The 22,883-nt window shown below is 41.5% G+C and overlaps 1 protein-coding gene and 1 non-coding gene across 3 annotated transcripts in view; one reads left to right on the forward strand and one right to left on the reverse strand.

Annotated features, from left to right (window-relative positions):
- The first annotated feature begins 1,550 nt into the window (after positions 1–1,550).
- TRNAR-UCU (transfer RNA arginine (anticodon UCU)) lies at positions 1,551–1,623 on the forward strand. Its single transcript has one exon. It is a non-coding gene; the product is annotated as a tRNA-Arg (tRNA).
- Positions 1,624–9,944: 8,321 nt separating this feature from the next.
- Positions 9,945–22,883, reverse strand: part of LOC147443267 (rho GTPase-activating protein 7-like) — a 92,929-nt gene continuing 79,990 nt past the window's right edge. For both annotated transcript variants that reach the window (XM_086529176.1, XM_086529175.1), the window contains 12 exons: positions 15,647–15,890; positions 14,466–14,690; positions 14,047–14,358; positions 13,785–13,843; positions 13,109–13,169; positions 12,933–13,016; positions 12,096–12,209; positions 11,743–11,912; positions 11,433–11,502; positions 11,220–11,306; positions 10,761–10,976; positions 9,945–10,384 (listed from right to left, as the gene is read on the reverse strand). In XM_086529176.1, the coding sequence (XP_086385302.1) occupies positions 10,178–10,384; positions 10,761–10,976; positions 11,220–11,306; positions 11,433–11,502; positions 11,743–11,912; positions 12,096–12,209; positions 12,933–13,016; positions 13,109–13,169; positions 13,785–13,843; positions 14,047–14,358; positions 14,466–14,690; positions 15,647–15,890 (1,849 nt within the window). In that variant the 3' untranslated portion in view covers positions 9,945–10,177. The remainder of the gene's footprint in view (positions 10,385–10,760; positions 10,977–11,219; positions 11,307–11,432; positions 11,503–11,742; positions 11,913–12,095; positions 12,210–12,932; positions 13,017–13,108; positions 13,170–13,784; positions 13,844–14,046; positions 14,359–14,465; positions 14,691–15,646; positions 15,891–22,883) is intronic.

The following is a 22,883-nucleotide window of genomic DNA, read 5'->3' on the forward strand; positions in this document are numbered from 1 at the left end:
CGTATCTATGGATAGAAGGCAGTGGAACTTTAAGTTTCAAAATCTGTGGCGCTTGAATACCCCTACCAAACACTCTGTTCTGTTATGGTTGATCATGCATAAAGGTGTTTGCACAGGACATAGAATGGGGGTTGCAGACAGGGGGGCATGGAATTGTAAGCAATGTAACCAAAGTGAAGAAGACATACCTCACCTTTTCATTAATTGTCCTGCTAACAAAGATATTTTGGCCCCTCTTATTAGTGGTTTAAGGTTCACCCCCAGCTGGAAACAGTTGCTAATTGGAGTCTCGATCACTGTCTTCTCAGTAGGCTAATCAACTCAAATTGGAACAATGCAAAATCTACCAAGCAAATTACAAAGTGCTAATGGACTGCATGAGCTACTACAATAGCGCCAATATAAACAAACAAGAGGAGGTTCTAATGGATGGCTCTTATTCGCATCTGCAGAGAATGTTTGATGAATACAAAGCTGTAGAGACAGTTCGAAAATGGGATAAGACTTATTACCCACTTGCAGGAAGTCATTAGGCTTTCCCGAGGGGGTAGTAGTTTGGGTGGCAGTCCCTGAAGCTTTAAGAAAAGTGTAATCCTGATTTATATAAGAATCTATGTAAGTTCTTGTATGCATCCACTTTTTTGTACAGAGCCACTGGCAAGTTGGTGATGCTATCTTAGTATACAGCAGAAAAATGTAATTTTGTCCGCTTTTTGATACAAATTCTCTCTCGCTCTTTATGGCAAAAATAAATAAATTTCTATGCATGGTAGAAGGTAGGCCAACTGTAAAATCCATAGAGATTTTTTCCACTTGCCATTTGGCATTTGTAATACTAGTACGGCCGGCCGCCTTCGGTGGCCTCTGTCTCTGTCTTTCTCTCTCCCTCTGTATCGTGCGCAGAGGATTTTTAGATTGTAGCCTTCATTTCGCAATTCTCGACACGTGTAAAGTGCACCCTCATATAGATTGGACTCGCGACCAGGTTGGGGGGCATATGCTAACACTTCGGTCTACCCACTATCAAGGTCTGTGCTATCTAGCCTTGATATTAAATGGGCACGATTGTGGACGTTGAAGAGAGCCGTGGGCAGGGTTTGCAAAGGGCGGCCTCTCAAAGCAGAGTGTGAAAGCATGCGAAGGAGGGGAGTTACTTTAAGAAGTTACAAGCCCTAGGAAGAGGAGCGGAGAGGAGAGGAGAAGTAGAGAGGAGCTGTGCCAGTGATGAGATTGAGGAATGCACGTAATAACAGAGAATCGCAAGCTGATGAAATGAAGCTCACATTGTCACTACCTCTGAGGCACACCCATTGGTTGGTTGCTTCTCTCTCTCTCGCTCTCTCTGCGTGTCGGCGTTTTGCTCTTCTTTGGAGCCTATGATGGTGAATAGTTGTATTTTTGAGGAAGCCACTCGCTTTCTGTGAAAATGTAAGCTTTCACTGAGGCTCTGTTTCCTGTTCTTGGTGTTGGTGTTGGTGTTGCTGTTGACCATTGGTCATTGTGAGTACGATCTAATATTAAATTGGCTGTCATCTTTGTTACAATCACCCGCGCTTGTAGCTCAATGGATAGAGTGATGGCCTTCTAAGCCAGCGGTCGTAGGTTCGATCCCTACCAGGCGCATCCGGTTCTGCTGCTCTGTTGTAGAATCTGCTGTCGAGGACATGAAGCTATTTGTTTGAGGGTTGACCTCGAAGGTCGCTATCCTTACTTAGAAGAACGTTCCTTCTAATCAGAAAATAGGTAAGAGAGACTGCAGGATACAAGGTTTTTGGGTCCTAATAATATGCCCCGCCCAACCTCAGTTGCCAGTCTTCGAGGATGGCATAGTCTATACTTGAGGCTAGATATCGTATACAAATCACGGTGGCAAGTTTGCCAATTGGGGATCCTTTTTTTTTTAGCTCGAGAAAGCAGACTTCACAAGTCCACTCTAGAAACCATACAATGCTGCATACCTTTTGTTTGAATTAGTGCCTTATGAAGGTTACAAAGGTGGTAGGCACAACTCCTTGAGGTCAGAGCGCTTATATTTCAAAATAGACTATAGAGGACATCATAAAGGCTTTTTATCTTTAACACATTGAAAGAGCCAGGGTTTCATCTCTGATAATTGCCATGGGACTTTTGTCGAATGTAAATCTTTTGTAAAACATGTGAAAACAATTGCAAAAGCCTGACTTTCTTGTTGGCAAAGTTGGATTGGGGTTGAATTGTGGTACACAATAGGGCACTTATATGTTATAATAATCTTTACGTATCTTAGTAGTGGGCAACTCCTAACATACAATCTACCATAGATGTGGTTTTTTACAAATTTACGTTTTGTACAGGTAATGGGTGAAGGAGGATTTACTTGTTCTTACAATTGTCCAAAATTGACTAGGTCAATAAATCTCCACGAGGGCACAAATTTAGAACTCAAGTTGCTGGGATCATATTGAGCAGTTCACTTGACATGTTAAAAATCTAACACCCTCTCTTCAGCTCATAGTGGATATAAATAGTGAGACTAAGTAAATGAAAAAATTGTCATTGGACATTCTTGTAGAGGATCTTTTCCATTGAACACACCTTGGACTTGCCACTTTTAACTTTGTTCCTTGGAAGAAAGTATCGTTTTCCTTGTGGAATTTTGAGTTGTAGACCAAGCTACTTCCAAGTATCCACATTTGTGAATTGTGTGCACAGCACGTTTAGAACTTTTTTGACAATGAATGAAACACTTGTCCATAGTGACCAACAACAATGGATCGGTGGTATTATGTATTCATCCATAGTGTTTTTGATATGGTTGATTGGTTTCCTACTAGATATATGTGCCTTGAACTCCAACCTATGGGCTATACATCGATGATAACTTGAATTCTAACTCAAGGATCCAAATTAATTATATCAAGCCTTCTTTGTCCCTCTACCACACAAGCCTCTCTCTAGTAATTGTCCTCTAACTAAAAATTTGGTCTTGTGGCCATTGTGGTTGCCACCATGTGTGCCATGTCGATTTCCATACCTATTGTTAAATTTTGATCGCCATCGAGGATTGTTGAAAGTAGCATATCAAAACACAAGATTTGAGCTCCATATTGTTATCGTGGCCATGTAGTTCTGTCCATGTCACTCCCTAACATTGCAAGTGTTTCAAAACGTGCTATCAGGAGACTTTCCTTCTACCTTTTGCATTCCAAATTGTCGTGGGATCATTGTTATTGTCTATTGTGTTTCAAAATGCATTGCCAAGAGGCTATTTGCTATGTTGCTTGTGCTAGCATTTAAAACATAGACTTCAGGAGTGGGAAAGGGTCATGGGTAGGTAACAATGGACAAACAAAAACGCAATAGTGTTTGAAAATGCAATAGGGTTGGTGTTGTTGGCTCCTCTAACGAGTGCTCTTCTCAACAATGTCATGGGCTTTTGTTTATTGAGTCACGCCTCCACCGAAGTCATGAAGCACAAAGCTTTGATACCATGCCAAAGCCAACAATGTGGAAGCGTTCAGACCAAGAGGAGAATTCACGAGAGTCTCTTGAACCTAATCAACCTTGGCAATGAATAATTGATGAACTATAAAATGGGGATCGAGGGTTGCTTATATACCAACTTAAATAAATTGTCTTGTTCAAAAAAAAGGTAAATAAATACCTAAAACCTAATTCAAATAATGGGATCACATTGGGCAATCCACTTGAGATGGCAAACCTATAATAGTCCCACCATGGAGTTGTTGCTATCATGCATAGATAAGCAACAAAGTTGATGATGTAGAAGAAATGAACCATGGAGAGAAGCATGAGAGAGAAAAAGGGACTATTGAACCAACCAATCTTGGCAATGAATTGATAATAATACAATGGGACGCTTAGGGAGCTTATATACTAGCTTTGGTGGGAGCCATAAGTAACCTACCTAAGCAAATTGCCCTATCCAAAACTTTGACAAATTAGTAAAATAAAGACTTAAGTTTCGTGAAACATATATTGTGATCACATTGGGTTGTTTACTTGAGATGTTATAATCTTCACTAGCCTCTCTCTAGTTTACAACATATATAAATAGTGAGACTAATTTGATGAAGAAGCTACCATGAATACTCCAACAATAGTTGTCATGTTGGATACATGTCAAATTTACTATTATCAATGTGTCACTGTAGAAGAATGTCATCTTGAGTAGCAATTCTCATTGTAAATTGAACTGCGAACATAGCATGTCTAAATCTGTCTAGCTAATGAACTTAGAAACATATCTTGTCCATATTTCAACCAACAACAATGGATTGGTATACACATCTCTAGTGTTCTAGATTCATTGCATTGGTTCCTTGCTAGACTCATGTGTATTGAACTTTGACCCATGGGTTTAAACATTATAATTCAATTGCAACACATTGTCCCAAATTATTTGTAGGGAGCGGTATTTGTCTCTCTTTGTCACTCACAAATCTCTCCTTGGTTGAAGTTAGTGGCATCACCACCATTTGTGTCATGCCTATGTCAAATCTTATCATCGTTATCTTTTGACTACAAATGTAACATCGCCACCATTTGTGTCATGCCGATCTTTGTCAAATCTTTATCATTGTTATCTCTATCCAACTTGCTTTTGATTTTGTTCTTCTGTGAGTTTGTGCTTTTCTCTTTGGGCTTTGCATTCGTGAGTCAAACAAACAACTGATCGAAGTAGCTAGCTGAGCATTGGTGTTGTCCTAGTCAAACTTCCCTTTGCCTTTTTCCTATAGCGACCTCATGCATTTGCTTTTGGTTTCATAATTTCGAGCCAAAAAAATTTGATGGCTTCCTTGAGAATTTTGTATGTCCATAGGGCTTTGATTGGATATTGGTCGATCCACTTTTCATAGTTGATGTTGATAGTCAGTGTTGGTCGTTGGTACTTGAGCAAGAGGGGTTCCTTGTTGTAGGTACAAGATTTGGGGATAATTTGTCTTCTTTCATACTTCAAAAAAAGCCACAAAATTCACAAGCTGCCAAAAAAATGTCTCCAATAAAAAAATTTGTTACCCTTGCAAGTTCCTTTCGCACTTCCCAAAGCTGATCATAAATGAAACTTTCTTTGGTGCCTCTTTGCTTCACCTCCCACGGCATAGCCACAACAGTGTTTTAAAATGATGGTAGTAAGTACTAATAAGTTGCAAGAGAAGAAGGGGGAGAGTGTTTTAAAACGCCCTCGATAATGAGGAAGAGCTTGAGAGTGAGGCAACACATCAAAACGCATTGTGGGAAGGGGGTCGTTGCAAAGAGCATTTTAAGATGCTACAACAATACGCGTCGCCCAAAAATGTGGCAAGCAAGGAGCAAAGCATCGACAAGCTTCTTATCGTCACAACGTGCTTGCCTTTATCCAAGGCTCTAATACCATGTCAAAGTTGACGATGTGGAAGTGATGAACCAAGGAGAGAGAGAGAGAGAGAGAGAGTTTTGAACCAACCAACCTTGGTAATGAATTGATGATAATACAATAGGGATTGAGGGAGCTTGTATACTACTCTTGGGGGTCATAAGTACCTCCCTAAGCAAATGTCACGTGCACACTACATTTGCGCCACGTGCATAAAGCTTATGCTACAGTCTAATGTCAGTCTTAGCTTAAGACTTAGCGTGGCACACTTGTGAGTCTTTAGCAAGACATGCATGTCCAGGCCGGTCATTGTTGTGTACCCTCAAATGCACAGTTAAGTCACTTAAGCATATAGGCATATGAACAGTCACTTAAGTTATTTATTAAATAAGTGACTTTGACACGACATTTATTAAAGTAGGTAGAGAAAATGGCTTAAAGACCTATAAAAGGAACCCCTTGAATACTAGAGAAAGCAAAAGAGGAAGTAGTAGAAGTATTTGTAACACCTCTTCTCAATAGTACCCAATAGCTATCTAGCGTTTTTAGCCCAGGATCGCTAGCATTTCAGATCAAATCTCAACTTTTTCAGATTTAGCTCAGATTTTTTGATTAAGATCAAATCAACATTTTCAGCTTTTAGTCCACAACCTCGTTGTTGTCATCATTGTTGTAGTACCAAGCATCTCCAACAGTATCCATTAGCACCTCAACAGTATTGTAGTACATGTATCCTTCATTGTCATTGTCGTCGTCCACAGTAACCCAATATCCTCACTCTTGGTGTTTGGGCTTGGCTCTTGCGTAGCTTAGCATAGGGATCATCATGACCTCCATGTCCTTAGCACCCAAGTACCTACAGTATCAAGCACCCCCAATACGCTACAGTATCCGTAGTATCAAGCACCAAGTACTTGTAGTAACCTGTCCTTAGTCTCACAATACCACAATACCTTGTTTGTACCTAGTATCAGTTGCATCAAGTAACCATTAGCATCTCAACATTTAGTATCCTTGTATCAGGATTGTGCAAGTAATAAAGCAAATACTTGCTCTGACAATAGAGCAAGCGGACCCTTAAGGGTGGTTCGGACTTGACTTGCGGTGTCGTCTCTCTCTCTCTCTCTCTCTCTCTCTCTCTCTCGTTGTCTTCAAGTTTAGTTGCTCTTTCAAGTGAAGTAAAGTAGCCTTGTGTTTCTGCGAAGTACTAGATTTGAGCACCCTTCAACACTTCTGTTGCACCTGACAATGGTATTAGAGCTCTGTGTGCACCGCACCTGACATTAGTATCAGAGCTTTGTGCATGCTTCGAAAGAACCACCAAGAACCTAAAGAACCTCTCCCAATTTTTTTCCCTCAAAGAATTTGTGTCCCAATCGTTGACTTAATAGCCACTCCCACCCTTAGTCCATTGCGCATTGGGCGCGCTCCCGTATTTATGGCTATGTTTTTGAAGAAAGATCGACATCGAATACACGAGGATCCGGATCTTGTGTAACAAGATCTACTTGCTTCGTATGTGGATAGTGAAGGAGTTGATGCAAGGATCCCCAACCCTCTTCTGTATTCGCATTCGCATGTAGCGTGCATCCACTTTCGTCGACAAGAATCTATTGGAAATACCTCATAGCTCCCCTACCTTTTATCTTCACCCGCAATGTTTTCACGACAAGACTATTCGAGTGGTCGTACTTTCTCGCAAGGTAGAGTGGCTGGTATTATGCGACAGTAATAAGGCTACTTAGCAACTTGTAAGATCGGTGTTTACATTGCAACAATACCTACATCGACAGTATTCACAAGTTTGGAGGAGTTTTCATTGGCTTATGCATCCTGAAGCATCAAAAGTCCAAAAAGCATCCAAAGGTAGAAGTTCGGCATTTGTGTCTCACCTTTACCAGGGGAGATGTCACGTGTGCACTACACTTGCACCACATGGACACGCTTCTGCTACAATCTCTAGCATCAGTCTTAGCTTAAGACCTAGCTTGGCACCCTTGTGAGCCTCTAGCAAGATGTGCATGTCCATGCCGATCATAGTTGTGTATCCTCACTCGGACAGTTAAGTCACTTAAGCATATAGGCATATAAGCAATCACTTAAGTCACTTATTAGTAAGTGATTTTAACATGACATCTTAAAGTAGGCAGGGCAAATGGCTACAAGATCTATAAAAGGAACCCCTTGGACACTAGAGAAGGCAAAAGAGGTAGAAGTAGTATTTGAAGCACCTCTGCTCAACACTACCCAGTAGCCATCTACCGTTTTCAACCCAGCATTGATTGACCAACGTTTCTGATTCAACATTTCAAATCAGGTCAACGTTTTCAAATTTGGATCAAATCAACATTTTTAGCTTTCAGTCGTCACGTCTCCGACAATAGCAAATCAGCCCACAAACTTGTCATTGTCGTCATTGTTGCAATATCAAGCATCTCCAGCAATACCCATTAGCACCTCAGCAGTCATTAAAAGGTAGTTCTAGTAGCAAGCAATAGGAGTGGAAGAATTGCATTTCAAAAGATAGACAAAGAACGTGGGAAGCGAACGATGACATGGTTGCAACCTTCGCTGAGGAGGTTACTAAGTCTCCTAAGCAACATGTCACTTTTTGTATACTCACTCACAAATATGATGTTCACATCAAAGGAGAGCCAAGTTACACATCTCGACTTTCAAAAAAGAGAAATGGCACGTGAGTCTTTTATTGCTTGTAAACACATGCATTATGTGTGTGCACACATTTTGGGACTGTAGCCTAAGGAGCATATGGTGATTCACGAGCCTACACTAACTCTCATGGATGTTGCCTTCATACTTGGCCAACTTCACATTGTCCACCTTGATTTGTGTAACTTAAACCAAAAAGTATATATTATAGAACATTTGTGTAGGGTAGCTATACCAATTGTGTGAAAGAATTTGAATAGTTTGTAATGTTTTTTGTGTTATGTGGAATTCTCTTGCGATGTTGTCCACGATTGCATTCAAATTCATTGTAGTGTTGCATAGTTGAGTTGTGTGCTATGTTGACTATGTGATTTGGTGCTCGATAGATTTTGTAATGAGCCAAAGATTAGTCTAGAGCCTCAATAAGAGTTGCAACGTGATAAACGTGAGACAGGAACATTGCAAGACATTTGCACCAACCAAAATGATGACAAAAAAGCTCAAAAAAAAGATATGATTATAGAAGCACGAAACTAGAATCTTGCATATACAATGTACTCTTGGGATTCTATTGAAGCTAGACTTCATCTACATACGACCTCGGGTGGTTTTGTCTTGTACTTAAGACTAACATTTATATTTTCAAATCTCTCCAAGGACATCCCCATTGAACTTTCTCAAAACTTAGTCTACCAGTTCTAGGTGTATCAAGCAACCTAAAGTTTTCAATTAGAAGTTCATATTTATCGTTCTTATTAGGATACAAATGTTAGCAGAAGTTCTACCAAGTGAGACAAGTCTATAGTTTCTTTATAAGATGAATTGTCTATTATCAGTCATAATGAAGAATGGACAATTTTCTCCTCAATTACTAATTTTCTAAATCAGTGTTTAAACTTAACCTTTCTTTTTTCCACCATTCAACAATTCTAGCTCGAGCGAAGAAACATTATTTTTAAATAAAACGCCAGCCATCTTGAAAGCGGTCAAGGAATTGCATCATAGCCTTTGATCTATAAGTGAGATCACTCAGTGTCAAAGTTTAAAAGACTTTTTCCTTTCCTTTTCACAAACTAGATAAAATGAACATAAATATGTCACTAAGGGATTCTTGGTCCAATTCTAATGGAAACTTGATAATTCCCCCACCAAACACCCTGAAGGATTGCATATTTAAAGTATTGAAAGGTGTCCAATTCTTGGAAAAAGGAGAACTTACGAAAGCACCCTTTTAACATGAGATTTTTGGACCTTGCATCACTTAAAAGTAAATTAAACTAAATTTATGCATAAAAGGCTTAACAAGCCTTGTTGTGTACAAAAAAGCTATTGCATAATACAATGTTGATTTTGATTCCCTTTGGGATGTTTACAAGTAATATCTCAAATGTTCATGTAGGTTCCTTGAGAACTGTTGCATCTTGGATCTCCAACATCATATGGTTTGATCATCCTAGTTGGTATGCCTTTAACCACCTTAGGCTTCTATTTCTTGACAAACCAACATTATTTTATCTCTGTTCTTTGCTCCTAGCTTGGAGCTCAAACCTAACCTTTAGTATCCAGGCTTCATAAATTGTAGAAGATGATGTTAAGAGGCACTCAAAGAACGAGTTCAAACCTCTGATGAAAACTTTGGAGGGGCAATGGTTATCAATAGCTTATAAAATCCTCGTTGCTTCTGTAAAGACCAAATTTGCTTTAGGCACTTGACGTTCACCTTGCCAACCATCAACTTCTTAAAATTCGCACGCAACATAATTGGCATGCACAGTTGATTGAACTCGGAGGCCTCCCAATTCTACCAAAAATGGCATGGAGAATATAAAGGCTCCATAGCTGTGCTAAAAAGAGCTAAGGTGACTATGTCATAAACTACATAATCATAGGCCCCATTTCATTAGTCATCCTGAAAGGATACTGGAAAGACCAGCTTTATTGGGGAGAGAAAAAAAAATAACAATCAATCAATGCATTTTTGTCAATTTAAGTTATAAGAAAGAAGAGGGACTCTTATAGTGACCCTAAGGGGGTACATTCTGATTTCTAATATACAGCTTTACAAGTGTACCATTGAAGAATGGCGACAAGACACATCTTTGCCAAGCTAACACCAGGTCACAGCAAGGATATCAAGACAAAATTGTAAAATTAGTGTTGCCTCGTCCATTGTGGTGAGGAATAGGTGCCATCCTGGCTGTTAACTGAAGAAGGGGAGGAAGTAAATTTCAGGTCAAGGTTGTGGAGCTGCTCCATTAACTGAGAGCGTCTCTCTTTGAAAAAATCGAGTCTTGAGCTCAATTCTACAAGAGCATATGATGGCACTTGGGGACGCTGAAACATTGAGCCATTTCCAACCTGATACAAAGAAAAATCTCAACTGATAGGTCTTCAGGTTTAGACACACCCCCAACCCGCATCCCCCCCCCCCCCCCCAAAAAAAAAAAAGCGCGTGCGCACACACACACACACACACACACACACACACACAAAAAGCGTGCACGCACACCCCCAAGCACCACGTATGCGCGCACACCTACACCTGCACCCACGCGTGCACACACCCGCACTTAGTGTCTGTGCGCATCAAGCTCTCTAGTCTATTTCTTCACATGGTATCAGAGCCTAGTTGTGGCTAAGGAGTGTACTCGTACATTCCCCCCCCCCCCCCCCCCCCCCCCCCCCCCCCCCCCCCCGCACATCCAAAAAAAAAAACACACCCACATGCTCTTACCAAATCAGCCGGAGGGCCCTCACTTGCAAGAGATTCAAACTGCCTTGGATCTGCAGAACTTCCATCCATTCCATGCCTCCAAGCAAACTGCCTGCCACTAGAAGATGGCCCAGCAGGTGGCTGTAGCTGCCTCCAATCATTTATAGATACCGAATCCTGCTGCAGAGCACGCCGCCGAAGCTCCATCCCACGTGCTCTTTCCACTTTCAAAGTTTCCTAGACCACCCAAGATTAGCATTTCTGTCAGGGCTAACAAAATTTGTTACTAAAAGACTTTTTAAATTAGTTTTAGAGGCTTTTATAGCCAAATGAGATTGCAGACCAACTGCTACTACTCTTGAGAAGAGGATTAGCAGGGTGTTGTACCATTTCAGATACTATATTTAAAAAGAGAACTGCTTCCTCATTCAAAATTATAGAAATTTGTAACTAAATACTAGCTTTTTGGAGGTGTGTAACCTTCGCCTCTGCCAAAGCATTGCGATGGTGAAGTATAACTTGCTCTAACGTTGATCCCTGCCCTGCTCCACTGCGGCCGCCCTCTATCTGCAAGCCAGTTCATGAAGCTTTGAGGTTGGCCAGAGCCCTAACCATTATGTTGTTCAATGAAAAACAGAAGAAAAAGAACATTAAGCCCAAAAATACAGATATAAAAGTTGCCCAGATTCAAACCTCATTGTTCTTCTGCTTTTCGTTCTGACAAAGTGCCAAAGTTCGTTCTAATTCTTGTTGTAGAACCTTTCTGCACAATTGACACCAAACTTGCTGTAAGTTCAAGGAGGAAGAGCTGATAAAACTAAGACCATTCATGAGCATTATCAGAAAATGCAATGAGGTTTTGTTGATAAACCACCCCTGCTGGTTCAATCAAGATTTGCTTTAGTTTCCCTAATAACTTGCTTTGGCCAAGCTAAACATCAAACAACACATAATTGCCAGAAAGGATCACACACAAGCATAGTTAAAAAACCCTTGGCCCTACTGTTGAGCTTGAAGTTTTTTCACTCGCTGGTATCTGTCATTGGTCTCCGCAAGGGAACCACCTTGCTGCTGGCGCTGCTGGCTTAACTGTGAATGAAGCTCTGTCACCTTTTGTTTTAACCTTGCCACATCAGCCTCTACAACTGCTATTTCCTCCAGTTCAGCCCTTGTCTAATCTATCAAGAAAAAATATTGTTAATTCGATGAACCTAATATCTGAAGTAGGCCAAAATTCAATTTGTGGCAAGATTAATCAAGCTTGCAATGCATCCATGACAGAAACCAAGGTCCAAGGTTAAGTTAGTATATTTAAGGGCAGAACCGGTCTTTCAATGTTGAAGAGCTGAAGCAAACCTTGCTATCAAAGCTACCAGGCATTGGCAATTGTGCAGAGTGCATTCCAAGGCCAAGCTCCAAAGCAGCCCGCAAATCTCTCTCTGTTTGTAGCTGTTCCTGCAACCTCATAACCTTCACACAATCACAAGGGTAGGTTAGATATGGGAGTCACTTTTCATGACATGACACAATTCACCACATGAAATATTAGCCAACCTACACACGACCATAAGAGTAAGTTAAATATATGAGTCCATTTCATGCATAACACATTCACCACGAGAAATACTGGCCACTGCTCATCAAGCCCTTTCATACCCCTCACCCAAGCAGCTGGGTAGCTTAGCAATGCCTAAGAAGAAAAAGACAGGAGTTTCAAAAACTCGATCCTCTCCTTCCCCGACTTTTATATCTCCTGACTCATCTTATTTACCTTCCTTCAGCAAGGTTTAAGAAAGGCCTAGACACATCCAAAAAGTTATAGCCCTATTTATGCTGTATAAAGATTGACAGTTCAGTTCAGAAATTTTGAACAGGCCTTTGGAGTATGAAGGGTCTGATCAAAGTGAAAAGAAATCTTTTGATTCACTTTTTTCATGCTCCAGGTCAGTGTCAGTGTTGTTGGCAATGCAGTAAATAATTGAAAAATTTGCAGGGACTACGCTTGGGCAGCTTAGGCACACCACTCTGGAAAGAATCCATTGTTTCGAATCATGATTCATGTTAAGGTACAGATAACTACAACCTGATCTTCAATGTGACAACATGTCTAATTATCTGTAACCAACCCTCTTTCAGTGAACATCTTTTGCAAAAAACAGGGTGTAACAAAAACTAAAGAATTGTCAAACTCACATCCTGCTCAAGTGCAAGACGCCGTTCATGAAGTGCTTGTTTCCTCCTCTCAAGGCTTGCTTGAAGTTCTGCGTTCCCCTTTGCCTGTTGAAAAAGTTATGAAACAACTTTAACATGGAACGCATATACAAGCCCTTGGTAAAGTGCTTGAAACATTTTGCAAAAACATCTTAAACCTCCTTGGCAATTTTGTTGCAAAGTTCTTGTCTTGTTGCCTCCAGTCTCTGTATCGCCATTCTGCAAGTGCTGTTGTTTTTTAGGTGGCCACCACTAATATTCAATTAAAACGAAAAAGAAGAAACAAGGAACCATACGAGACTTGAGACCCAGCTAACAAGAATCTTGGCACATTAGTTGCCATACAACACAAACATGCAAGAATTCACAATAAAGTTGTTCAAGAACTCAGCTAAGTTCACACAGTGGTCACATATGAACACCTAAACTAATAGCTACATTTGAATCCTCACACAGTACCTAATACTGATGGCTATGTTTGAGCCCTCTACAGTGAGCTACGTCTCTAGTGGAATTTTAAAAAACCTTTACAATCAAGCAAATAACCAGTACATTGAATTTGTTGAGCTCTCATAATTAGCTCTCCTTCAATATACAAATAACCAGTACATTGAATTTGTTGAGCTCTCATGTTTAGCTCTCCTTCAATATACTAACAAGATGCATAAAGAAGAAGTTTCTCCATGCTCTCATCCACACATCCTCAAGCCAAAAACAAATTGAATATGTACTCTTTTCACAAACGATCATCCATATAGAGTTGATCAGTTACAGATTAGACAAACAAGTCCTCTCTACAGATGATAGTTTCAATGAACACAAGAAATGGCTTACTCTTCATCCCCGGATGAGTCTGTGGCTTCTGCCGATGCTGACAAATTTCGTTTTCCAATCTGCAAAAGAAAAAGTTATGCACCATTCGCACAAAATTCCACTATAATTTTTTGCCTTGCACTATTGAAAGACACTGTACTGACCCACGAACTCTTAACTTTGAAGGAGCATTTATGTTGTGTTGTGCATGCATGCACAACACAGTCAAAAGGCAATCAAATTTACAAACATGTCAAAATCTGAAAGCTTTGTGAGTCTATACCGAAGAAAGACCCCATACAGATGAGCGCTTGCTACTGGGAGCAGATCTTGGAGCCTTCGCGGGAGTACTGTCAGCGGCTCCTGCATTCCCTTTCGGAATTTTTGATCTAGGACTTGCTACAGGGGACTCTGCATCCCCCCAAGGTGTAGTTGGAGGTAAAGGAAGTGCACTAAATTCATCACTCTCTGATCCTCTAGATCGCTCCTCACTTCCCAACGGTACTGTCTGTGACCAACCTTTCACAGTGGGAGTTGCTAAAGAGCTGACTGGTACACTGGGTGAATCTACTTCTGAATCGGCCCCTTCAAAGACCTGTATCAATAATACAGCAGGAAAAACGAAGAGCACAGATGATTGCAGCCGTGACACGCTAGTTCTTTAATTCATCACTTTACAGAAGCTTGGGATTAGAACCACACCTTTAGATCATAAACATCGCTTTCCTCATTGCCACTGCTTTCACTAAATTGCCCACTGACAAGGCGATCAGCATCCTCATCAACATCTATATCAAGCTCATTGGGGGCATCCTGATAACCTTCATCATGCACCTGGGGAGCCTCATCCTCAGACAGTCCCTCGCTACCGCTATCATCTACTTGTGGATACATATCAAAACATGGCTGCTTTGATTCCATATTGACCTGAAAGACAACGATAGTCTATGGCTGTCATAACTGTTCTGTTCATCGTACCGCTTCAAATGTATGGACACGTGTAAGAAACCCTTGTATATTTTTGAGTTGTTAAGTATTTTTTCTTTGTTTTGTACTACTTCCATAAAATCATCAATTACATATCTAGAATTGATTTATTCATGATTTGCTGTTACTTAGTGTATCAATACTGCTCTGTGTGACAATATCTTCATCTAGTTTCTACAAACTCCAGATTGAAATCTCTAGAGCAAGCGATAGTAACAATACATTGCATTTTTTTCTACACTTTAAAAAGGACCTACTTCCTACCCCTTACAGCCTTTTCACACAAGAGACAACTCTCAAATAAACATGGACAAATCCGAGTAAAGCAAGTGCAACTCCTGGTAGTAATCTACAGACAATAACTCTGACATAATAGTATTGACTAGAGGCCAAACAGTGGATGTAGTCCTAATTGCACTCATATCTCCATTCCATTCCTTTTCACGTCCTTGAGTGGCAGAGTTAGTTATTAAAAAAAAAAAAGAACATCAAATTATATAGGGCTCCCATAGAAGGAAGCACTATTTATATAATCAAGCTTGTCAAAAAATATAAACATACATTGACCGATGCATCCTACACACTTCTGTTTTAAATCGTTTAGTCCATGAATAGCCACTTTCACATCAAAACAGTGAAACCTAATCACCATGGTGTTGTGATTGGTATTGGCATTAATGCAGGGAAGCCAAGAAAACCAGCTTTTACAGAGAGAAGAACAAGATCACCTTTTGTCGGCAAAAATTGATAACCTCATCACACCAATTGGCAATACAAAACAACCAGGAAAACCAGCTCATATACAAAAGATTTCTAAAGGCTTTGTTTATATCTTTCTGAACATGTAGAATGGGCACAGGAAGGTGTTCAAAAAGAGAGAAATCAGTAAAACGTACCTCAAAAATTCTGTCATGTTCTTCGAGCAAAATTGTAATAATCGCTTGAGCACTGTTGGCTGCTGCTGCTGCTGCAAGAAGCTGAGAAGCATTGTCCCCACTTACGTCTGAATCATCTTCAAGGCCACACTCACCAGCCAAAAGGGGCCGAAGAAGTAAAGGAGCCATGCAAGCTGCCACGGCTGATGCTGTCATGCGGTTCTCAGAGCTATGACTTACAACAGTCCCCATCATTTTCAAAACTCTGAAGCGAATACAGAAAATATTGTTAAAATTTTAAACCACATAAAGTATTGCTTTAGCAACATTATCAAAACTGCTCCCAAGAGTTCAGTAGATCATGCACCAAGCTAAGGGCCTTTCAATACAAGCTGCATGCTTTTATTGTACAGTAATTGAGAAAATTCGGAAAAAACAAGGCTTTGATGTGATTTGCGTCTTTCGCAAATGTAAAAAGCCTAATTTTACATCAGCTCCGGCACATTCTTTGGTAAAAATCATATGCCTTCAAGCTCTCTCTTTTTGTGACATTGATGTGGCTTCTAACGTTAGCCCTTCCTGTAAGCTTGGTGGTGTTGATAAGGACGTTAGCAGACAGATGACAAGATAGACAGTTCTACAGGCACTGCGCACTTAAGCTTGCATGTTAGATAGCTGTCCAAGCTTTTTATCCACATATTTATGTAACCAAATATCTAGCCTTTATCTCCATCTGCTTCCAAATGCGTAACGGTTGGCCACATTGAATACACTCTCCCTTGTTACCTTTTCAAAGATAGGCAATTGCTTTCATTACCTGTTTTGTCTCCCTCCTCTAGATAAACGATTCTAAGAATCATTATGCTTAACTGATCAATTATACTTGCATCTAATTTAAATACTTTGTTGGATCAGATCTCAAATTGAAAAACTCGCATCCAGTCATGCTTCATATCAATGAAAACAATGGAAGTAAAGCAAACTGTCATAGTACTGGACTGTGCCAATCAGCTTGTTGAGTTTTTTTTCACAACACACCAGAGGGCCCACAGGGGGAGGTGCTTATCCCTTCCAAATACTAGCCATAAAACATGGTCGGCCGGGTACCATCGGACAAGAGCCACGCGTAGGCATCACCATGGCCAAGTGCTGGGAACGGTGGAGAGAACTCGTAGAAACCAGCTAGGAACCTCCTCCTCGTCTAGAGGGGACCCAACGGGAGATTTGAACCCACAACCCGTAGGTTGAGAGGCCAAAGCCTTTTACCATTAGACCAACTCTTTGGGGACATCAGCTTGTTGAGTTAAAACCTGGCCTTTTACTATTAACATATCTTTCGCATTCTCACGGCCAACAAGTTTCCAGTGACGGCTAAGCTGTTTACAAGCTAATGAAGGTGGAGACTTCGTGAGAAAATTGAAAGTAGTAGCCTGCTAGGGTAGTAAACAAGGATGATAATGTCATCCACCCAGCAACTTCAACCAGAATGGTGGCGCCCCCTACATGTTTCATATACACAATAGTAAGAAGGAATGGGCATTCCCAGATTTTTCTGTTCCCATTTCCACTGTCTTTTCAGACCATGAGCTTTGAGGAATAGAAGCGTCTTGGGCTCTTCCCACTGGAGCTTAAAAGCAATAGAGAAACTCTCTTGAGAGAGAGGTGAGAAGCAGGCCCCAGACCGCCAACACAGACCCTCACAGACTTTTTTAGTATCACCCCAATCCAGAGGCCTCTTCTTCCACCCACCGGTCTAGCACGACGTAGATGCGGCACCAGAGGATAACATTGGACAGGGTCATTGCCAATCACAGATTCAGATGTCCACGACCACAAGGGCCACATCAACAGCTTCATCACCACAAGCAGATTCAAGCCATCATCCCCCGCCATCAAGGGAACAATGCATGACAACTATTGAGCTGTCTCTATCTCGAGGCACTCTCAAATGGAGACAATGGGCTAAGTGGGGATGACTCCTACAAGATGCTATATGTCCTACACCAGCCTGCAGCCTAGAGTGGTGAGGAGCTGGTTCTGTCCTATTCTAGCGAGGGATTTAGTTACAACAGTACTTTTAGTTTTACAATGAGATATCAGCTCTCTCTCTCTCTCTCTCTCTCTCTCTCTACTGGACACACATTGGCACGGTTGTACGCATCTATCCTTGAGCAGCATCTCTCTCTCTCTCTCTCTCTCTCTCTCTCTCTCTCTCTCTCTCTCCAGAATTTTTCTGTGTAATGGAAGGCTTTGCTGTAACAGCATCTCAGAACTGAAAAAACTGTCAAAACTTTTCGTTTTTGTTGCCGACTTGAAGGCAATGTCAGACAAAACTCGCAAGGGTGGAAAAGCCACGCTCGCCATGGAGAATGATGCAAAATCTCCAAGGAATTTGGATGCTAATCCAACCACATCGTCTACAACAACGGAAGCAATGATCATGGCTTACTTGATCTCGTTACAAGAAACCATCAACAAGCAAGGTAAAGAGTTGCCCGCACTTGCAATGGAGAATGGCACTTTAAGAGTTCTCGTTGTGGCGAATGAGCACCTCAAGAAGGTTCTTGAAATGCAAACAACACGCTTGATGCATCTTCAGAATGAAGTTCAAGAATGTAAACGCTCTCTTGTTGACATGAATGCATTGAAAGAGAGCTTGAGCAAAGTTGAGAGTGATCATGTATTGAAAGAGGAAACAATAGATACAATACGACATGATATATGTGAGATGAGAAATGCATCCAAATCATGGGCTGATATATGTAAAGGATAATGTGGTTTCTACATCTCCTATCACGCAAGCCGTTGTCCAAGCAAAGAATGTAGAGAATGTGGACACTCAAGAATTGCAAGAACGACAAAAACGCTCAAGAACATCATCATTCGTGGAATCAAGGAGGAAAGCATGGAAACACCCCAATCTCTTGCGGTTGCTATTGAAGAGTTTTTTGCTACACACTTTGGTATGTCAAGAATCATGGCTTATGGTGCACATCGAGTTGGAAAACAAGGAGTCCCTCGCTTGGGAGAAAGACCTATTGTATGTACCATGGCTGATGAGGTAAAGAGAAAGATCATCCTTGACAATGGTTGGATCTACCTCAAAGGAACGGGTTGTAATGTATATAAGGATCGCACTCTTATGCAACAAAATGTACGTCGCAAAGCATATGAGGAAAGAAGCAAGAAGGTTAAGGTATCATCTCAAGAAGAAAAGCCACTTAAGGAGGATGCAAGTCCACCCAACAAATAGGGACACATGATCTATGAGACCAACTCACGCTTGCGAATAAGCTTTTGGAATTGTAACGGGTATCCATGGAATGCGGGAATTGGCACTGATGAGCTTACCAATGACTCCGATGTGATACTTCTTGTCGAAACATGGGAGTATGATGCGCAACAAATTCTTGGATTTGACAAATACGATGTGCATTCTTTGATGTGGGCCAAAAATGCAAAGCAACGAAGAGGCCAAGGAGGCGTAGCATGTACGACCAAAAAGGGTTTGAAAGATGTTTCCATTGTCAAAGAAGATAAGTATAAACACTACTTATGGCTGAAAATCAGCCCACCAAATGATAAAGTCATGTTTGTGGTTGGTTGCTACATTCCTCACTATGACTCCAACTTTTATGCTCGCTTGAATATGGATAGAGAGCAACCCTTTGTTGAACTGAAGACATTGCTCATTACAAGGATCAAGGTGAAGTCATTGTTTTTGGAGACATGAATGCTCGCACAAATATGTTACAACACGACACACAACAAGTCGACATGCCGCATGTCTCAAGAAGAATGGATGACTCATACATGTATAATCGAAGTTCTAATGATGCAAAAGAACTGGATCACTATGGAAAGTCACTTCTACATATGTGCAATAGTACCGGAATGCTCATTGCAAATGGTGTATCTCTATGGCAAGGCACCAATGACTTTACATGTAGAAAGCACAATGGTGATAGCGTGATTGACTATATGTTGTTCTCGGAAGCCACTCTAGAATGCATACAAAGCTTTACACTTGGTGAATAAAATCCGGAATCGGATCATAGGATGTTATGTATTGACCTCAAGTGTGGTAGACGGCCCGAGCATGTAGCCTCCAATCATGATGTGAATCATTTGTACCTACGTCTAAACTTCAAACGAGCACTTATATATGCTGATATGGTGGACCAAATGTTAAGCACGATAGAGCATCAAGAGAGCCTAACATTAGAATGCAAGCGGAAAGTTTTTAAAGAAGTAATTTGCTCTTGTGCGAAGGAATGCTTTTCGGTGAAACACGTCTTGCAAAAGGTCTAAGAAGGGTAGCACCAAGAAGAAATGGTTTGACATGGAATGTAGTCAAGCTCGAAAACGCTTGCTAAAATTGGATGCAATCAAAGACAAGGAAGTTTACTTGGAATGTTCACACATACAAAGCACTTGTTCAAAAGAAGAGGAGAAGGTGGGAAGTCATAAAACAACTTCTTTTAGCGCAAGAGAAAGCACATGCATGTGGCAAGTTTTGGCAAAATCTAAAAGGCAAGCGTGTTGAGAGCTTCGGTGACTTGACTCTTGAGGATATGTATATACATTGCAAGAACCTCTATGAGCAACCAAATGTTGATAAGATGGAGTGTTGTAGCTCCTTTCCGTTTATGTCTCCCTTCTTAACCATTGAAGATGTATGCCGCGCGCTTGAGAAACTTGCTACTCGCAAGGCAGGTGACCTTCAAGGTGTCAAGGCTGAAATGATTAAATAGACAAGCAAGAAAATACGATATTGGATATGCAATATGTTTAACCTTGCACTTCAGTATGGCATGCCTCATGATTGGAGTGCAAATTGGATCAAACCCTTGCACAAAGGAGAAGATGTAAACAATGTGAACAACTATAGCACTATAATGGTTGGTTCTTTGATGGCAAAGTTATTTAGATGTATCATGGAGATGAAGATAAGTGAATGGGCTGAAAAGAATGGCAAACGTGCGCTTGGCCAAGCAGGTTTTCGAAAGCATCATAGCACTATTGATCACCTTGTCACTCTTCGAGTTCTTATGGAAGTGTCTCGATTGAAAGAAAAAAAGTTGTATTGTTGCTTTGTGGATTTCAAGAAAGCTTTTGACATGGTACCGCGAGGAAATCTTTGGAGACGTATGCAAAGCCTTCAAGTGCCGAGAGAATTTATGCATGCAGCCTTTCGCATCTACCAAAAAGTGATATGTCGATTACGTATGGGAGATGGAATTTCAGAATTTTTTGCAAGCACCATTGGTGTCAAACAAGGATGCCCACTTTCCCCAACCCTCTTTGGGCTACTCATTGATGAATTGGAATGCATGGTTCTTGATATTATGCAGCAAGAAGGCATAGAAGAGGTTAAGATCGGAAATGCGGTGATCATGCTTTTGCTTTATGCCGATGATGTAGTGCTCTTGGCACATACCTTAGAAGATGCACAAAAGCTTATGAGTGTCTTGGAACGCTTTTGCCTACATAGCGGGCTGATCGTGAATGGATCTAAAACCAAGGTTATGCTTGTAAAGACCCTCGAAGGTCTTGGACATGCAAAGGGTTGTGGAGTACATGCTTAAGACACAACGTAGCCCTTTACATCGACTTCCTAGAATCGCATATGAAGCAAGTCAAAAGGTTCAAAAGACATGCAAGAGCAAAATACTAAGTTCGGGGTGGATGCTTGACATCAAGAAATGGTTTGGAAGATGGGATGCATGTCACTTGGTCAAGGATGCGTCGATCGACTCCCAAGTTAATGAGGCCTTCTTACAACGCCAATGTATCACGGATTGGGAGAAATCCGGAGGTTCTCGCTTCAACCATTACACCACACATGTTGCCCCAAACTACAAATCTCTCTTCTTCTCCGAACGAGGTAACCGAACCCATCCCGTTGAGTGCGATCCGCACCATTGCCTCCATTCGTCTTAGTTCCCATTCTCTACGCTGCGAGACAAGACGTTGGGGCACTGGCGAGGAGTGTCATCTGCTTTGCACCTTATGCCCTCGTCAAGTGCGAGTACCACACACTACTTGAATGCTCAGCTTTTGACCACATTAGGTTCTCTTTTCCCCATATATTCAGCCATGAGCTCTCCCTACATACCTTCCTCTCCCAACCACGATGTGGACTCTCTATTGCGACGCTCATTTCAGCCATTTTTGAGCATCGAGAGTCACTTATGACCTCCACTCACACCACGTGACATGTTCATTTGGTCCCATAGGTCATATTTGACCTCCGAGGACGATAATAGAACTATGTATCTCTCTCTCTCTCTCTCTCTCTCTCTCTCTCTCTCTCTCTCTCTCTCTCTCTCTCTCTCTGTGGGACTGCCCGTATGCAAACAGCTCCAACAACGGTGGAGGAACCGCAGTGGATCAGGAGATCGGCACCGACCTTCACGTATGGTCAAGAGATTGTGGAGTATACAGATGCATACACTTACCTTGGGATAGTCTTCACTGGGCCGAGGTTTTCTTTGGGGAGAGCAGCAGAGACTAGACTGACCAGAGCTTATGCGGCCTTGGGAGGCTTGGAGAGGATGTGTTCGCAGGTTCAGTTCCAGGAACCTCGGACAAAGTTATGGCTCTTTGATACTTTAGTAGCCTCAGCTATGATGTATGGGGTACAGGTATGGGGACCTTCTGTAGGCCAGGATGGTTGGAGACGTATGGAGAGGCCCTTGGTATCTATGATCTCCCAATTGATTAGAGCCAAGGCCTCCGTACCTCACGCAATCATTCGAGCAGAGCTAGCTGCCCCCCCCATGGAGATTGAGGCGCTTACCAGATCAGTGTCCTTTGTGCACAGCCTATGGGATACTACTAGAGACAGATATGCTAGACTGGCCCTTGAGTCTTCCAGACAGTTAGCTCTACAGGGGGACACTTCATGCTGGTATGCACAGATGACTTCATGGTTTCAGACGCATGGCTTCACCATGGACAGGTTGCCCCCTTTCCAGTATTCTCTTCAGGCACCCTCGCTGTCTCTTACACGGGTGGAGATCACTAGACTCATTCGTCAGGACCTGATCCAGCTCGACACCAGGAGGACATGGATAGAGCCGCCTCAGGAGTTGAGCACGAAGATGGCTTTCTATAGAGAGCATCTTCTCCACCTCACAGGAGATGGGTTTGTGATTCGACCCAGCTACATGGACACACATATGTCTCATGGTTTGCGTTGTGCCATTGGTCAGATACGCACATCCTCACATCAGCTCGAGATTGAGACTGGTAG

The sequence above is a fragment of the Adiantum capillus-veneris genome, chromosome 14 (genome assembly GCF_014529385.1).
Source record: "Adiantum capillus-veneris isolate H3 chromosome 14, ASM1452938v2, whole genome shotgun sequence".
Taxonomy (NCBI): Eukaryota; Viridiplantae; Streptophyta; class Polypodiopsida; order Polypodiales; family Pteridaceae; genus Adiantum; species Adiantum capillus-veneris.